Source organism: Capricornis sumatraensis, chromosome 15, assembly GCF_032405125.1.
Source record: "Capricornis sumatraensis isolate serow.1 chromosome 15, serow.2, whole genome shotgun sequence".
In the NCBI taxonomy this organism is placed as follows: domain Eukaryota; kingdom Metazoa; phylum Chordata; class Mammalia; order Artiodactyla; family Bovidae; genus Capricornis; species Capricornis sumatraensis.
The window spans coordinates 5,968,375-5,987,777 of record NC_091083.1 but is presented as its reverse complement, the minus strand read 5'-3'; the positions used below and the strand labels follow the sequence as shown (position 1 = coordinate 5,987,777).

At 40.4% G+C, this 19,403-nt stretch overlaps 1 protein-coding gene across 4 annotated transcripts in view; it reads right to left on the bottom strand.

The window, feature by feature from the left end:
- Positions 1-19,403, bottom strand: part of PLCB4 (phospholipase C beta 4) — a 187,734-nt gene that overhangs the window by 98,739 nt on the left and 69,592 nt on the right. For all 4 annotated transcript variants that reach the window (XM_068987745.1, XM_068987747.1, XM_068987746.1 and 1 more), the window contains exons 10-16: positions 16,054-16,162; positions 12,104-12,314; positions 10,795-10,888; positions 9,708-9,787; positions 9,110-9,194; positions 5,750-5,840; positions 3,858-3,953 (exon numbers count right to left, since the gene is read on the bottom strand). In XM_068987745.1, the coding sequence (XP_068843846.1) occupies positions 3,858-3,953; positions 5,750-5,840; positions 9,110-9,194; positions 9,708-9,787; positions 10,795-10,888; positions 12,104-12,314; positions 16,054-16,162 (766 nt within the window). The remainder of the gene's footprint in view (positions 1-3,857; positions 3,954-5,749; positions 5,841-9,109; positions 9,195-9,707; positions 9,788-10,794; positions 10,889-12,103; positions 12,315-16,053; positions 16,163-19,403) is intronic.

The following is a 19,403-nucleotide window of genomic DNA, read 5'->3' as shown; positions in this document are numbered from 1 at the left end:
AGTTCCAAAGAATAGCAAGGAGAGATAAGAAAGCATTCCTCAGTGAACAATGCAAAGAAATAGAGGAAAACAATAGAATGGGAGAGACTAGAGATGTCTTCAAGAAAATTAGAGATACCAAGGGAACATTTCAAGCAAAGATGGGAATAATAAAGGACAGAAATGGCATGGACCTAACAGAAGCAGAAGATATTATGAAGAGGTGGCAAGAATACACAGAAGAGCTACACAAAACAGATCTTCATGACTCAGATAATCATGATGGTGTGATCACTCACCTAGAGCCAGACATACTAGAATGCGAAGTCAAGTGGGCCATAGAAAGCATCACTATGAACAAAGCTAGTGGAGGTGATGGCATTCCAGTTGAGCTATGTCAGATCCTAAAAGATGATGCTGTGAAAATGTTGCACTCAATATGCCAGAAAATTTGGAAAACTCAGCAGTGGCCACAGGACTGAAAATGTCAGTTTTCACTCCAATCCCAAAGAAAGGCAATGCCAAAGAATGTTTAAACTACTGCATGATTGCACTCATCTCACATGCTAGCAAAGTAATGCTAACAATTCTCCAAGCCAGGCTTCAACTTCCCTCATAGCTCAGTAGGTAAAGAATGTGCCTGCTATGCAGAAGACCCAGGTTTGATTTGTGGGTCAGGGAAATCCCCTGGAGAAGGAAATGGAAACCAACTCTAGTATTCTTGCCTAGAGAATCCCAAGGACAGAGGGGACTGGCAGGCTACTGTCCATGGGGTTGCAAGAGTTGGACACGACTTAGCAAATAAACTACCACCATCATCAGGCTTCAATAGTACATGAACTATGAACTTCAAGATGTTCAAGCTGGATTTAGAAAAGGCAGGGGAACCAGAGATCAAATTGCCAATATCATTGGCTCATAGGAAAAGCAAGAGAGTTCCAGAAAAACTGGTTTTTTGAGTACGCCAAATTCTTTGACTGTGTAGATCACAACAAATTGTGGAAAATTCTTAAAGAGATGGGAATACCAGACCACCTTACCTGCCTCCTGAGAAAACTTTATGCAGGTAAAGAAGCAACAGTTAGAACTGGACATGGAACAACAGACTGGTTTCAGACTGGTTTCCAAATTGGGAAAGGAGCATATCAAGGCTGTACATGGTCACCCCGCTTATTTAAATTATATGCAGAGTACATTATGCAAAATGCCAGGGTAGATGAAACACAAGCTGGAATCAAGATTGCTGGGAGAATTATCAACAGCCTCAGATACGCAGATGACATCACCTTTATGACAGAAAGTGAAGAGAAGCTAAAGAGCCTCTCGATGAAAGTGAAAGAGAAGAGGGGAAAAGATGGCTTAAAACTAAACTTTCAGAAAACTAAGATCATGCCATCCAGTGCCTTCATTCCATGGCAAATAGATGGAGAAACAGTGGAAACAGTGACAGACTTTATTTCTGGGGGCTCCAAAATCACTGCAGATGCTGACTGTAGCCATGAAATTAAAAGACGCTTGCTCCTTGGAAGAAAAGTTGTGACCAACCTAGACAGCATATTAAGAAGCAGAGACATTACTTTGCCAACAAAGATCCATCTAGTCAAAGCTATGGTTTCTCCAGTAGTCAATATGGATGTGAGAGTTGGACTATAAAGAAAGCTGAGCACTGAAGAATTGATGCTCTTGAGGTGTGGTGTTGCAGAAGACTCTTTAGAGTCCCTTGGACTGCAAGGAGATCCAACCAGTCCATCCTAAAGGAAATCAGTCCTGAATATTCATTGGAAGGACTGATGCTGAAGTGGAAACTCCTACTTTGGCCACCTGATGTGAAGAACTGACTCATTGGAAAAGACCCTGATGCTGGGAAAGATTAAAGGCAGGAGGAGAAGGGACGACAGAGGATGAGGTGGTTGGATGGCATGACTGATTCAATGGACATGAGTCTGAGCAAGCTCCAGGAGTTGGTGATGGACAGGGAAGCTTGATAGGCTGCAGTCCATGGGATCGCAGAGTCAGACACAACAGAGCGACTGAACTGAACTGAACTGAGTTGTGTGTTTATGTTGATCCTAATCTCCTAATTTATCCCTTCCCCTGACATTTCCCCTTTGGTAACCATAAGTTTGATTTCAAGATCTGTGTTTTGTTTTTGTTTTGTAAATAAGTTCATTTGCATCATTTTTTATTGATCTGTTTAAATACATTCCTTTTAAGATTTTATTTTTAAATCTTGTTCAGGTTTATGATTTGCAAAAAGTGTAAAATAAAATAATAGGCAATGTGGCAGACTGCATTTTCCAAAGACAGCTGCAATAATATCAGTTTCCCTCTGACTCTTCCGCAATGTGATCTAGTTACTCACCCACCCACCAGAATGTGGGTGGGCCTGAACTAAGACTGCGCTAATGAATAAAATACAGGGGAAGCAATGATATGCCATTCCCAAGCATAGCTTCTAAACTGTTTAGCTGCTTCTGTTTTCTGCCCTTTGGAACACTAGCTCTCAGGACACTTCATCAAGGAGGTTGGCCACCGTGCTACGAGAAGTCCATGCCACAGAGAAAGGCCACATGGGATGCCTGTGTCAACAGAGCCAACCGAGCTGTCACAGCCAGCCAGTGTCAACCACCAGCTCCGAGCGAGCCATCAGGCGCTGGCTCAGGGGACCTTCAGACGACTCTTGATGTTGTCTGCAGGCAACCACGTGAGAAACCAAAGGGAAAGCCCCCAGCCTGAGCCCAGGTGACCCACCAGGAGAGACAGCAGTAAAGTGTTTTGGGGTGGTTTGCTGCAGAGTAATAGATGACCATAACGGGCATTGATTAAATACTGTCAGCTAACTCCAGCCTCCCTGCTGTTTGTATAAAACATATGAAAGTAAGTTATGTTCCCATGGTTTGGACATGCAACATAAATCACTTATAAAGTATCTTCCATAGTCAGGAATCTGTTTTAGGGGCCGTGAGTATGATTAGTTGGTTCTCACAGCTTTTAGGTTTTTATCTATAATGTCAAACTTTCTTAAAATCTACTCTTCTATTTCAGATGTTTATATAAAAAATAGAGTTTCTACAAGCATTTCTAAATTATTTAGCCCAAAAGCACTACTTAAACTCAAGGCTCTAACTAACAGACACACAGTGCATACACAAGCTATTCTGTTAATAAATTTTCATGTCATGTGTTAACCAATCCTCATGCTACATAACAAATAATTTTCTAACAACATTTACAATCTTTCAAATGATCTAACCAAAGGTTATGGTTGTGGCTATATGGCCAAAGTAAAACAGAAGGTAATAGCAAATACTGAAATATTTTGAGCAAAGCTGCCTTTGCAAAAATTATTCTCTCTACTAGAATATAGCTAATTGTAGTGAGAGGGTTATTTGAAGGAATTTGAACTTGAAAGTTTGATTCTGGCTTTGAGTTTCTAATTCACTACATGTGCACACAAACAAAGCATTTACTGAGGGTCCCTACCCATGTTCCTTCCCTTTTAACTTGCCTGAACGGCTGTCATGAGTAACAACACTGATGTTCATGTTTTGCTGATAGGAAGGGACTACAAAAATGTTCTTTTTATTCTAAGCCCTGTCTTTGATAGCAAGTGCTTCAAGGATTCTCTGTGAGTTTCTGCTGAACAGCTGAAGGCACACCAGAAAAGGAGATGACTAAGCTACTAAAATCTAGTGTGTAGGGAAATTCTAAGCCATGCTATTTGGAAAAGTACTCCTAAATACCAGAAGATTAAGGATGGTGCAGGTACCTACAAGAAATTAAAATGTCACATGATATAAAAGGGTCCATGAGACCCATACTTATTTTAAAAAAGTATGTTTGTGAAGTGTAAATTAAAAAAAAAAAGAACAACTCACCACTTTCTATTTCCTCTTCATTGTCATCCTCTAGGATGTTCACTGGGGCAGCAGATTCTCCTGCTTCCATCACGCTTTTCAAAGCTTCAAGCTGTTCTGTTAGTAAAATAAACAAGGAGATGGAGACAAGGGTTAGGTCACTTATAAAACCAGCTTAAAGACGGACATAAAGAAGGATGAAAAGGGAAGAGAATCCTATTGTCCAGGCTCCCAAGGCTCAGCAGTGGCCACAGTCTTTCCAGTCCTGGTGGCCTTGACTCCTGAAGGCATGTGCGAATATGCCATGGTTGGAACATAGTTGGAACATAGGGGAAATGCCCCATATCCTGGTCACCAGGCTGCAAAGTCACAGCTCAGTCCCTCAGAAGGATCTGAGGCTTGATACAAAACCCAGAATTTGTAGCATATGGCAAAGACCATGGTTCACGGTAATTACGGTTAAGTGACATAAGAGAAACTGGAAAACTTCAGGAAAAAGATTTGCAATTGATACAATCCAGTTATTATCCTAATGTATAAAAAACCCTCAGAAGTCAATGAGATAGACACATTGGGGAAATATAGGAGGGCAAATCACAAATAATAAAAAGAAACTAGTCATCAAAGATACACAATTAAAAAATTCAAGTATTATTTTTCTTTTATTAGTCGTGAACACATATAAAAGATGCCCAATAGCCAGCATTAAAAATATTGCTGGGAAACAGGTGTTCTTCATATATTATACTGGACGAATGAACTGGTACAACTTTTCCGAAAGACAGCACAATAAGATACATCATGTAAAAAATGTATACATGCTTTGGCCAATCAACTCTAACTGTACCAAGTGATTACAAGGAGAAGGCTGCATAAATGTATAAAATTAACATCCAAGCATGTTCTCCATTGTTTTCATAGCAATGAAAATCTATCAACTAGGGACTGGTTAAATTACACTATATTCCACATAATAAATGCTATATAGTGTTTCATACACTAGAATTTTTTAGAAGTTTTATACATTAGAATTAAAATTAGTATACAGATTTATATCTTACTGGATAAAAGAATACTTAATTGGTTGAATTAAAATTGACCAACAGTTAGTATATTTAATATGATCCCAACTTTGTTAAAAATGTGTGCATATGCCAAAAAGTACATGTGTATATATGTGTCTATAGTACATGTATATATGTGTAAAATATATAATTTAGTAGTTTTTAAATTTTATTATATTTTTCTTTCTTGTTTTCATTTTCCTAAGGCATTATTGATATTGCAATAAAAATGAAGTGGAGTTAATATAATTTCAAAATTTTAGTTTAGAATATCCAGGGAAAAGCCACAATGCAATCATACCAATTTTTGATGTTATTCCTTCACTGATCTAAGAGATTTGTTAGAAGAACATACTTGCAAAGAAAATGTTTTCAGAAAACAGAGGGGGCAATGTCTATAGATAAAATCACCTCTGTCTGCCTGTCTGTCTCATTCACATCCACATTCTCATATTACCTACAACCCTGTTTATGTATGTATCACAGGGGAAACTGCAAAGGGTAGCTTTTAAAGGGGACTTTAAAGTGTATCAATTGATAAAGTGCTAGCTCCTTTATCTGGATAAATTCTAAAATGCTTTTTTTTGCTTTTTCCTCATCTTTCTTGAGGATTCCTCCAAATGCTGATCTATAAATACATGAATAGGTTTTCCCATTGCAAGAATGGGTTGATGTAGAAACTAAACTTGAGTGGAAATGTGGCAACCTTGTTCTGAACAATATATAGACCATTAGACCCACTTCCTCCCCAGTCAGTGGTTTTAATGGATGTTTCATTCCAGATTGCTGAACTGTCTAAAGATGCAACGTGTGTATGCCTTCTGTCATTGATGAGTGTATTTGACTTACTTTTTTCAACCTCAGGTTTCAGTCGTTTGTTTTTGATGAGTATTTTTCTTTTGAGGTCATTCGGGGATGGCAAGGGTCTGCCTGGTTCCAGCTAGAGAAAAACAGAAAAGGCTGATTGATGATAGTTTTACTTCTTCATTCTCTGTTCCAGACCAAGATGAGCAGAAGGCCTGTGAGTTACACAACCAACATCCAGTAGATGGCAGTCAGCACAGCTTTATACTTTCATTGTACACCTCAAACTAGCCCATGCTTTGCCTTAAGCTAAAGCTGCAAACTTGGCACAGAAAGGACTCTCAAGGTTTGCAGAGCTTCTCTGCTCTCCCCAGGGAGTGGGCTCCAACCTGCAGTGGTCTCAGGGAACGGGATCCAGCTCGACCGCAGGCCTTGACCGTCTTTAAGTATCTGGTAAGTACAAGCGGTCATGGGGCTGGCTGGTGTTGCTAAGCGTAGTGTTGGGCTGTACCACAAGTTGGTTTGCTCAGTAGAGTGATCTACCGTCAAAGCTCAGGACTGTGACTTTGTGGGTTCAATAAGAGAATCAAGAGGTCCTAATGATTGAAAAATGACATCTACTGTGGTTTCATTTGCTTGGATTGATATCTTCAAAGGAGATGTTCCTTTATTTGATGACCTCTGATCACAAGCTGGAATCAAGATTGCTGGGGAAAATATCAATAACCTTATGGCGGAAAGCAAAGAGGAACTAAAGAGCCTCTTGACGAAGCTGAAAGAAAGTGAAAAAGCTGGCTTAAAACTTAACTTTCAAATAACTAAGATCATGGCATCCAATCCCATCACTTCATGGCAAACAGACGGGGAAAAAGCGGAAATGGTGGTAGTTTTTATTTTCTTGGGCTCCAAAGTCACTGCAGATGCCAACTGCGGCCATGAAATTAAAAGACACTTACTCCTTGGAAGGAAAGCTATGACAAACCTAGAGAGCATATTGGAAAGCAAAGACATCACTTTGCCGACAAAGGTCCGCAGAGTCAAAGCTATGGCTTTTCCAGTCATGTATGGATGTGAGAGTTGGACCAAAAAGAAAGTTGACTAAGGAAGAATTAATACTTTCAAATTGTGGGGCTGGAGAACTCTTGAGAGTCCCTTGGACTGAAAGGAAATCAAACCAGTCCATCCTAAAGGAAATCAACCCTGAATATTTACTGGAAGGACTGATGCTGAAACTGAAGCTCCAACACTTTGGCCAGGTGATACAAAGAGCTGACTCACTGGGAAAGACCCTAATGTTGGGAAAGACTGAGGGAATGAGGAAAAGGGGGCAACAGAGCATGAGATGCTTGGATGGCATCATTGATTCCAATGGACAAGAGCAAATTCCGGGAGAAAGTGAAGGACAGAGGAGCCTGGTGTGCTGCTGCCCATGGGGTCACAGAGAGTCAAACATGACTTAGCAACTAAGCAACAACAACTGATCCATGGAACTGTGCCTCACCCATCCCCATCCGCTCTCCATCCCCCTACCACCCTTCCATAGAACTACCTACCCTTCCACATGTCCACTCGTTTTCCAAACTAATTTTTATACTATTTATACGTGCAAGGCACTGTGCCATCCAGCGTCCACTCTGTCTCTAATGAAACCCTTGGCTGAAATTCTGCTTCCTTTTGGAAGCCTGCTGTAACCGGTTCACTCCCAGTGATCCCTCTTACACTTGGATATTGGCAATAAATATTCAACACGTAATAGTCCATCTTCTTTGCCAGTTATGGTGTTACATTTGAATCCTGTGGTCTGCTCCCAGGACTGAACGTTCTGAAGTTCAGATCTTAGTCTTGTTTATATTACAGACTTCCCATAACCTTTCACGTATGTGCACATCACTTCACAAAAAATGCAGAAACCTTTCTGTAAAAGCAAGCACTTTAGTCTAACGAAGGAAATAAAATACACAAAGGACCAAGGTAAAAACTAAAATAAATTGGGCTGTTTCTTAGTTTAGGTTCCCTTAGAATCAGTCTGAGACAAAGATGAAAGCACCAGTCATTTATTTGGGAGGCAGCTCCAGGGAATCCCAACAGAGGAGGAGAAGGGTGAGAACAAGAAGACAGCCAGCCCATCAGGGGAGCATTATCGAGCCCTGTGTGTGTGAGAGGGATCCCCCTGTGGAACCCGGGGGGCAGTGGGGACCAGGTGCTCAGTCGAACCTCCTGAGGAGTGTGAAGCACAGGGTAGAGGTGGTGATTCTCTGGCGCTCTGGCTTGACGATCCCATGCGGGCAGAGCTCCAGGGACCAGAGCAGCCCCTGAGCCAGCAGCGGCAGGGGCGACAGGTGGACGTCAGGCCGCTAAGCAGGGAAATGGGAAGCGCCGCAGGCTGTGGACAGGGCGCCGGCAGCCATAGCTTCGGCAGGTGGTAAATATCCTTCTATAGTTTTTTCAGTTCCCACAGATGCACTTCTATAAAACTCATTGTTAAACCACCTGATGTGTTCCCAGGGAGCACAGATGTCAGTCATGGTGATGTTCGATTGCTGCCTATTGTTACCGTGTTTGGGTCAATAGTGGGAAAAACACTTCATTACTGTTGAGTGTTTCGTACTTTCACTCCAGGAGTTTCTTGCTACTCCCAACATCTTGTGACAGTGACCCTTAACCACTTGAGTGGTGTGGATCTTTGTAAAAATCTGATGAACTCTCTCAAATAACTGTATACAGAAAACAAGTTGCATGTAATTAGAATGAGCTCACAGACCCTGCAAAACCTATCTATGGGGCACAGGATACAAGTTCTTTGCCTGATGAAGGAACTAGCAGGTTTAACAAATGAAGCTCAAAAATGGGCATATAATATTGCCCAAGAGTTTGATTTGGACTTGGGAGCTTGAACTTCAGGCTCCTGTGACTTGATCCAGGGAACTTTCCATAGCAACAGGCTCCCATGAATGCTGACCCCTGGGTGCACATTTGATTTACCTGGAGAGCATTTAAAAAAACACCATGCATAATCTGCTGACTTGAATCAATTTCAGAATCTCTGAATGGGGCTATGGCAGAAGTATGGTTCATGGTTCCTCCAGGTGATTCTAACCTGTCACTGAATTTGAGAATGATCACCAACTCTAGACCCAGGCCACTGTGCACTTTATGAAAATTTAAGACAGAGGTTTCAGAAACCATAAAGATCCCATAATCTTCTCATTTAAACTGACCCAGATGTTTACATTATCTCTCTCTCTACACACCTTTCTGAAGCACGGTGGAAGCTTCCCATAGCAGCGAATTTAAATAAATATGAAGCTCTTTAACATCAGTCCTCCAGAACTACTTGACCCTTCAGAAATGAATTTCAAAACAAATTCATTCATGTTGGAAATATGGTTTGCTAAAAATACATACTGGATGTGATTCAAGTGCTTGTTTCAACAGGAGATCTCCAAATAGATCTTCACAATATTTGGACATCTTGTACTGTTGATATTTGCTGGAGGGGAAGAACCGACATTTGTAAATTCAAACAGCCATTAACTGTCCAGGATAAGAACAAGAAACATCTATTCCTAGCGATTAAAAACTCCCACTCAGCAAAATGATTGTCCCTTTGATGCTAATAAGCTAATTGGTGTAGGTTAAAAAGTAGATTCCGCTGCTGAACCGAGAGCTGGTAAGCGGAAAAAGTGTCTTTCAAGTCCATCACATCTGACTACAAATATACTGTGAAATCTTCTAACTCCATGGAAATTTGAGCAAGGTATCCTGCTCTCTGTCCTTTGGTTTAGAGGAAGCATTTCTAAAACATATTAAGAGAACTTTTTTTCCTCTTTTGGAGGTGTTGGGAAATAGTGGGTTGAGTTCCTTCTTTTTTTCCCCATAAGACTATAGGTAGTTACCACTTCACAAAAGAAACTGTTCAGGTATTCAAAAAGATGCAGGGCAGGGATGGGAAATGGGGATTACCAAACAACACGGAGAGGCAGGGTAGAAAGAATCACTATACCTGCAGTGGTTTTCAAAGGAGAGAATCACAGGGTATTCCGACGTGACAAAGGCAGTTTCCTTGATGGCTTGAATAACATCCTTTAAAGATATGGAGTGTTGATGAGAAAGGAGAGAAAAAAATTAAAGCACCTGAAATCAATTGGAGACCAATAATTTGAGCTTTTCAGAAAGTCACTTCTGGCAATTCAAACCTGAGGAACCCATTCACCACTCCACATTGAGGCCCCTGTGGTTAGATGTAGGCACCGTTCATAGTTAACTACACTTTTTTCAAAGTTATTGTTTACTTCTCCAAAATTAGGGTACTGCTGCTGCTAAGTTGCTTCAGTCGTGTCCGACTCTGTGCGACCCCAGAGACGGCAGCCCACCAGGCTCCCCTGTCCCTGGGCTTCTCCAGGCAAGAACACTGGAGTGGGGTGCCATTTCCTTCTCTAACGCATGAAAGTGAAAAGTGAAAGTGAAGTTGCTCAGTCGTGTCCAACTCTGTGTGACCCCATGGATTGCAGCCCACCAAGCTCCTCCATCCATGGGATTTTCCAGGCAAGAGTACTGGAGTGGGGTGCCATTGCCTTCTCCGTGGAATACTACTCAGCCGTAAAAAAGAATGAAATCACACCACTTATAGCAAAATGGATGGACCTAGAGATCATCATACTAACTGAAGAGTCTGAAAGAGAAAGACAAATACCATATGATGCTACTTATATATAGGATGTAAAATATAATGCAAATGAACTTATTTATAAAACAGAAACAGACTCACAGACACAGAAAACAAACCTATGGCTACCATAGGAGAAAAGGGGTGGGGGAAGGATAAATGGAGGATTAGCAGATATGAACTTCTACACATAAACTAAACAGCAAGGTCCTACTGTATGGCACAGGGAACTATACTCAGGATCTTGTAACAAACTAACATAGAAAAGAATATGAATGAAAAAGCACACACACACACACACACACACACACACCTGAGTCACTGCGCTGTACACCAGAAACTACAACAGCACTGTAATCAACTATACTCCAATAAAACAGAAAACAAGCACCAAAGCCAAAGTCAAGCAAACAAAAACACTCACCTTGAAAAGGATATCTGTGCACATCGCTTTTCCATGAGTTATTATCGGTTCTTGGTCCTCACCTTTTCCGTCCCAACAGTCAAGTTCAACACATCTAGGAATACAGTGATTTTACAGTATTGAACCTTTACAATAAAACAGTGTGTATACAAATGAAAAGAAATCAAAATAAGTTACTTGCTATAGAAGCAGAAAATTGAATGAGTGAAGTAATGTGATTATTTTCTGGAGGATACAGCTTCAAATAGCATCAGATTGGTGTCATCAAAAAGGGACTATTACAGATTGAGAAGCAAGAGATAGGGCAAGCAGTGTGGTTCTGGATGAAACCTTAGCTGTGACAAAGCTGTGATAAAGCATGATTTAGGGACAACCAGGAAAATTTAGATATGGATTATGTTCCAGAGCATGTTAAAGAATACTGTAAACATTTTATCATTGGGATGATGCTACTTTAGCCATAAATGAAAATATTCTAATTGTTTCAGTGACTCATATTCAAGTAGTCTGAGACAGATGTAGTGAGGCACTTAAAGTCTTTTAAAGTATTTCTATATGTACAAAAATAGTGAGTTAAAAAATTATGCATTGGTCATTGACAATAAAGAAAAATATCACAATATAACTACATTTCTTAATTTCCACTTTCAGCATTTTCACCATATTTTAAACCTCAAATATTTTCCAATTTCTATAAAATAAAAACCATTTGAAATAATATTTATTGTCAGAGAATAAAATTTTAGAATATTTAACATTAAGGAAAGCTATACTTGGGCTTCCCTGGTGGATCAGTGGTAAAGAATCCTCTTGCAATGCAGGAGACGGGGGTTCGATCCCTGGGTCGGGAAGATCCCCTGGAGAAGGAAATGGCAACCCACTCTAGTATCTCTGCCTGGGAAATCCCACGGTCAGAGGAGCTTGGTGTGGCCACAGCCCATGGGGTGGCAAGAGTAGGACATGACTTAGTGACTAAACAGCAACAACACAGCTATACTTGAAGTGCCGAGGCCCCAAAGAAAACTTTGCATGACTTCTTAAAGTAAGCTGTTTTTTTCTTTTTTCTGTAATTTGGGGGGGGAATATTTTAAATTTACAGTAGAAAAAATCTTTTGACCCATAGGAGGAGTCTAGATCTTCCCAGAACAGATATCGTTCTTCCTTCCTCAAGGTTAAATGACCATCATAATCCATTAAAGGGAAAGATAAATGTCCTTTTCACTCTGAATGCTACTTCTGATTTTTTCAGAGAAGAGTAAATTCAATTAAAGGGCATCAAATACAAAGAACAATGTCTTGAGTTTCTAACCTGCAACCAGCCAGGAGGACCTGTCTGTACATTTCTACTGAAGATTTCCCACCAAACTGTCTGCCAGTGAGATAGGTGTTGTGGGAAGAGCTGATGAAGTAGTGAGCCAGAGGGTGGTCCATTTCTTGGTACAGCTCTAGGCGATCTAGGAAGACGGGGGCATTTTCATCTGACATCAGGTATCTGCAAAACCCATCACTTGATATGAGGCCTGGGGAGGGGGGAAAGAGTATCATAGCAGATTTACGGTTTTGAAGATACGCAAGTTTTATTTATGACATCTGCAACAGCTTAAACAGGAGTAAATACTACTTCACAGTGTCTTTCCCAAGAAACTTCATCTTTCAGAACTTGAACAAAGTACCCAAGTTGCACAAGTAACATAATGCCTTCCACAAATAGGTGGCACCTGCTTTCACATCCATGATGGCAAAACATTCAGTTCCCTAAGTTCAGACGTGCAGCACCAGAACCCAAAGTAGAGGACGGAGCAGCGGCCTCTCTGCAGTCAAATAATTCCATTTCCCTATTTCATCTAAAAAAAAATGGGGTGTAGGACTTGTGAAATAAGTACTCCATGGTCATTGAAATGTGACCCCTAGAGACAGCGTTCATCTCAGTCATATCTGTGTGATGAGGGGCAGGGCCAGTGTGTTAAATGCAGGAGAGACATCAATATTTCTGCATCTTCTCTTACCCAGTCAACCACCAATAGCCTCAAGTTTCTTGCTTTTACTTAAGCATTTGAAAGTTACAAGGTGATTTCAAGTGTACAGAAGAGTACAGATGATATAGCTATGGACCTACACCTCAGCCTTGTCTGATTTTATCTTCTCCTTTATCTATTTCACATTTCTTTAAAAGAATACATAATTACAGGTGCCCGTGAAGCACCCTGCACGCCCCACCTCCAGTCCATCCAATTCCACCTTTTTATTCATATTTACATTCCCAAAATGGTTTGTAACTTTACTTATATACAAGCACTTATCCGAACACTAGATATTTTTGACTGTTTATAAGTTTATATAAAATATCCTTATAGTATCTTATGATTTATCTAGTTGATACCAGCGGCTCTTGGTCATTTACTTTTCACTGAGTGATGTCAGTAGTGGTGGGCAGTGGCTAGAGTATAAGGTCCATATGTGAATAAGTTCATGGTCCATCATTCTGTCGATGGATACTCAGGTCATTTCTGCTTATAACTAAAAGGACTGCAACAAAAGTCTGTGTGTCTATCTCCTTGGGCATATACATTGACACTTTTCCAGGCACTGTGATAGATGTGGGACAGAAGAAACAGACAAGGCCTGCTTTCATGAAACTCATATATTGTGGGTGAGAGAGCAAACAAATTAGCAGATAAATATGATGTTATGAAAGTGCTAGCAGGAAACAGAAAGCAGGAAATGAAAGTGACAAGGAATGACCAGGACACTGTGTTCGATGTGTGGCCCGCAAGAGCCCTTCTGATGAGGTCACATTCATGCAGGGGAGCAATCACATGCACGCCCGGGGGTGCCCCATTCACAGCAGAAGGATCGGCAAGTGCAGAGACCACGTGATGAAGGGGGAAGTAGCTGGAAAGGTGGCTGGAGAGGAATCTAAAGACTACATCAGTTGGACTTCAGTCTTCATTAAGTACTAAGTGTGTTGGGAAGCCATCGGAGGATTTGGAACAGCGGAAGGACGTGATTAGAAATGATTTTAAAAGGTTTACTCGGGCTGCTGTGTGGTGCATAAATTGCAGGGCACTGAAAAAAGCAGAAGACTAGTTAGAAGTGAGCTGGCATCATCCAGGAAGAGTTGATGTAGGCTCAGATAATCTGGTAAGGGTGGAGACCATGAGTAATTTATTCAGGATTTATTTTCAGGATGGATCTTACAGGTTTTGCAGATGGATTAGAAGTGATGTGAAAGAGCAAAACAAGTCAAAGATGACTCCAAGACTTTTGGCATGAAAAGGTGGGAGAGTGATGGTACCATTTTCTAGGTTGGGAAAGGAACAGTCTGTGGATGACGGGAATGAAAGCATATTGTAAACATACATACATCTGAAATACCCACTCACCATCCAAATGGAGAGGTCTATTATACAGATCTGTGGTTTAAGAGAGAGATTAGGAATGGAAAGTTTAATCTGAAAGCCGCATGTGTACAGAAGACACTTAAAGACATTGGGTTTAGATGAGTTCATCCAAGGAGTGTGGGCAGAAGGGGCAGAGATCTGAGGCCTGAGCAGGGCCCCTCTGACCCCAGACCCAGAGCTGGAAGCGAAGAGGCTGGGCTGCAGGAGAGGCCTATTTTCTACTTGATTACGGACAAATTATTCACCAGGTGGCTGTTTGTGTCAATTTACATACCCAGAGAGTTTACAATGCCTTGGCACAATATGCTCACCCATACTTGCTGATGACAGACTTTAACATTTCTGCCATTTGTGAAAGGGTGAAGCTATACGTTTTAGACGTGTCAGTGGTAATGTCATAGACTTTCAGGACATTGTATTAATCAAAGACACATCTCTACCATAATGTTTATCACACTGCCAAGGTACTACTGAGTCATTAGTCTTTCTCCTTCAATAGCCTGCAACCACCTTTTTTCATTTTGAATCTCCAGCATCTAGAACAGTGCTTGGCACTCAGTCAGTCCTCTGTAAACTTTCAGGATTGAAAGCAGGGAAGAGAAATACTAGCGGAATGATGGTATGAACCCCACCATCTTATAAGCAGGGAAACTGAGGTCTATGAACAGAGGTTCAAGGTCACACAGCAACAGGATAAGCAACAAAAATCACATCACCTCCCACCCCTGCAAGGTGCTAACTTTCCTGCAAAGCCACTCCTCACTTCAATTTCATCACATGCTGTGTGGAGTTGATTATGATACTCAGGGGGAAGTAATGAAGCAGTCTGGCTGAAAATAGATATTTGAGACTCTAACAGGAAAGTATAAATGCATGATTATAAACAAGGGAAAACTCTGTTGGGCTTAGGAAAATGTCAGGGGTGTGGCCACATGGTGTGGTGGGCCAGGATGCATATACGCAGGTCTATGTAGGTCCAGAGAACGTATAAACCTTTCGTCCATGCTCACTGAGATACAAAAAACAAACAAACAAACAAACAACCCTCTATTCTAAACAGGAGAGACTGAGGCCATGATACTCATGGGCAAATGGGACAGAAAGAACTTAACCTGCATCTCTATTCACTCTCCATTGAGACATAAGGCCAGAGGCTCTAGCCCAGGCATATCCTGGCCCTCTCTGGTGATACTGTATTATCATCATTGCTCCCAGCTTTGGCAGGTGTTTCTCATGGTTATAAAACCAATCTTGAATTTCCTCCCCATACATGTCCTTTGCTAAATATTTGAAATGAACAACACACTGTTTCCAGAGTTTCACTGAAACAGGTAAAGGGTCAGAAACCCCAACAATTTGTTAAGTTGATTCCTATTTAATTTCATGTCAATGGCATTTATCTTCCATACTAGGGGTCAAATGATGATTAAAAAGGCTCCTCAAATCATTAAATTTAGCTAGCTTGCTGAAACTCAAGGGACAAAAGGAAGGTGTCAGTTTTTATAGGAAATGCCAATTTTTTCCAGAGATGGCAAACAGAGACTATAATTGGCATTTTTACATTTTAAGCAGTATGCAACATTAAGGATCTAATATAAGAAAGTACATTGGGGGAAATATTACTATAGTTTAATAATAAATTTAGCATTATATTTCAGGCAGCAAAAATAAATTTTGGTGTAAGGCAAAATTTATACTGATTTAGGAAAAAAAATTCAGTCAGTTATCATTCCTTGTCTCTAGAGAGCTCCAAAGCATTTAAAAATACATTTCACTAAAAATGCAAGGATTTTAAAAATTGCATATACTCTTGAATTTTTTAAATGAAAAATTCTTTTTTTTTTTTCACTTTTCTTACCTTGTTTCTTCAAATCTTCATCAGGCTCATACATCTCAATGATCTGCATTGCCCTTTTAGCATCATAAAATGGGAATAAAATTTCATTCAGTCGAGGATCTCGTTGATGCTATGATGAGAAAATAACTCCATTTAGGTTGACCTTCCTCACCCTTGGGCTATTACACATCAATAAACTATGTAATTTCAATAGAAGATATATGTATAATACCATGTTTATAGTTACAAAGAGATTTTGCTTTTCTCCTGTCTTTCTCCCTAAAACAGACTTCAAAAAGGTCCACATTTGGCAGTAGTGTGTTGGTTCCCTTCCCTGAACTGAAGATGGAGAGACAAAATATACTTTTTTTTAATTCAAATTTGATAAACAGAGAAAATGGTATGGTCTCATCATACCACAGGGAAGATATCTGGCATAAGTGTTTATAAAGTGAGATAAAAGTCTTTTTGAAAAAAGATAAAAAAAGCAAAAATCATACTCATGTAAATGTCAAAACAAAAACAATAACAAAAAACTCTCCAAACCTCTAAAGTTAGGTAGACAAGTATAATTTCATTTTCATTGTATCTTTCTACATGAATAAGAGATTTTGGGGGCACTGTGAACTTCATTCCCTTGAGTAAATATTTATGAAAATGAATCCATTGTAATAAGGATGAAAATCTGCACAAGGATATTTACAAGCTCAAAACAACATGAAAATCTGTATTTAAATATCAGTGTTCAGAAATTCTATTTCACTGTGAAATCTAACTTGGTTTGCCCTGAGGAAATCCTCTGGGCAGAAAGTGCATCAATATTTAAAGACATTTGGGAGGCTGGTCATGTCATTCTTTTCAAATCAGTACCCATAGCCTCCTGGTATTATATGAGGCACCAGGAGCAAATTTCTGCAGTTCTGTCATCCTAACTTCATAGTAAAGATGAAAAAAGTCCAATTTACTAATTGACTTAGCTACAATAGTGTGTGTGTGTATACGTGTGTGTGTGTGTATGTGTGTGTGTGTATCTATCTTTCTGTATCTATAGGTAGTGGGTCTATCAAACTTCCTTATTGTTCATGGTAGATTTAAGGACCAAACACTGAGTCCCTGGTCATCCATCAAATGAAGAAAGAGAGGGAACTGGAATGAAAAAATGGCAGATAGACGTGAGCAAAACTCAGTCAACAGATAGGACCCTAGCAATGACTCTTTACCCAAATATATGCACAGACTTTGAAAAGCACTACTGGAAAAGCATTGAAGAAACAACTATTAAAAGTTCATATGGATTTCCCTTGCCCATTTGTTTGAATGGTCATTTGAAGAGTGAGGCACACAGCATGAATGCCTTTGGCCAATAGAACATGTGACGTCATCCCAGAGCACTCATGGCCTCGCCTGATCTGGTCTTCCCACCGTCCCCCTGAGTGACGAGTGTTAACTCCTAAGGAATCAATAGCTCTTTGCCAGTTTATCCCAATGAAGCATGCTTCTGCTAGAATCTAAGAAATAACGGCTCACATCCATGCAAGTGCTAGAGCAGAAACTGTTACATGAATAACAGGCCTCGAGCTCATAAGGAAGAAAAGTCCTGGGGTGCAGAGAGATGGTACAGTGGACCGTGGGGTGCCAGGCAGGTGAAGGCATGCTCCGAGCATCTCGTTCAGGAAGTGGGTGCTGGCATGCAACTCCAGGGCCCGCCCCAAGGGAGCAACAAGCACCGCCCCTCCGGGGAGAATGCAGTGCTTTCAAACCAAGCAAATAAGTAACCAGTACATTTTCTGGGTACTTTCCTTCTCCCGTCTCTATAAACACTCCCATGGAGGAAGATGGACGAGGCACAAAGGGGCCTTTTTGGACCCCACTGTGGTTCTGTTCGTGGTTGGCCACTATACTCACAAGGTTTTCTTTCTTATTAGGATTAAATCTTTCAGTTTAAAGACAGACTCTCTGATAAGCATTCAGGACTCATGGAGATCATGGGGGCAAATCCATATGAATTTAAGAGAAAGAAGAGCCTCAGTTAAAGAAAGAAACAAAGTTAGGAAAAGGAAGAAAGGGAATCCAAGTGTTCTCAGGGCCGTTTGTGCACAGAGGTGTGTGGGCTCCAGCCTGGGGCCTCCTGCAGTGCAGTTTCTGAAGAGCAGCAGGGGCGTCACCCTTTCCCTGGAGCTGGAGAGGGATGCACATTCTGGGGACCCACTCCCAACCTACCAAATCGGACCTTCCGCAGTGAACCTAAGAAGCTGTATTTTAACAATCTTGTCAGTTGATTCTGATGTGCTTGAATTTAAGAAGTATGACTCTAGTATGTAAACGTATGCATTTAAATAAATTTGCCTATCAGTTAAAAAAATAGTATCTTAGTTCTGCAAGGGTAGAAGAATGATAAACATTTGAAATCTGCTCCCAAGTAACCCTCATCAAAATTTATCAGAGGGCATACTATTCACTAGAAGAATATCCTTCTTTCAGAAAAAACAGCCAGAGGAACCAAGTCCTTAAAATGTATGTGTGATAATCCTCTTATTCTACATTTGTAGCAAATAAGCACCACAACAATATGAAACTTCACTTCTCTTTACATCTGCTCCACCAGATAACCTCTGCTCTCCTGAAGATGTTCACATTTCAGAAAGGAAGCACAGTGCAATCTGGATAACCCAAAGGGAAGGAAACAATGGCAAAACTTATGTTAAAAGTCACAAAAATATAATCTTTATTTGAAAAAACAAAGAAGAGAAAGATCATTTCCAGGACATCTCAGAAATAAGACTTCAGAAGATTTCCACTCAGTCATAAGCACCGTGGGGTGAATGTATCACAGCTCTGAGGGGAGAGACCATAGGTTTGCAGTTGGGATTTGGGGAAGCAATGTACTAAGGGCATACACCCCATGATGTTCAGAGCCTTATAAAAGATAATACTGAGAGGAAAATAGTTCACAGAACTGTGACCACGTAAATGAAGAGACAATGAATATATCTTTCTTATTATGTCCATACTCATTGAGAAAAGACATCAGTGGGCTTCAACCTGAGCAGCACTGGGAGAGAGAGATGTTGACATAACTAATATTCAAAAGAGATATAAAAAGATAAAGGAATAATTGGCAAGCCTTACTCATGAAACTAAATAATTCCTTTTCCGTCCAAGCATTAAAGAAGAAAGACATGGTACATGGAAAGTGATTTTGAGCCCTTTCTTACCGTCTTTCAACTGCAAAATAAAAGAAATGATTGATAAAATCAACTCTAATGTGATCCTATGATACATAAGAGGCAGGAGGCAGATTACCAGCAACCAGAAAATAAAGCTAATTCTGGATTCTCGTGCTTGTCCAAGACTTCTGTCCTCTCTTCTTA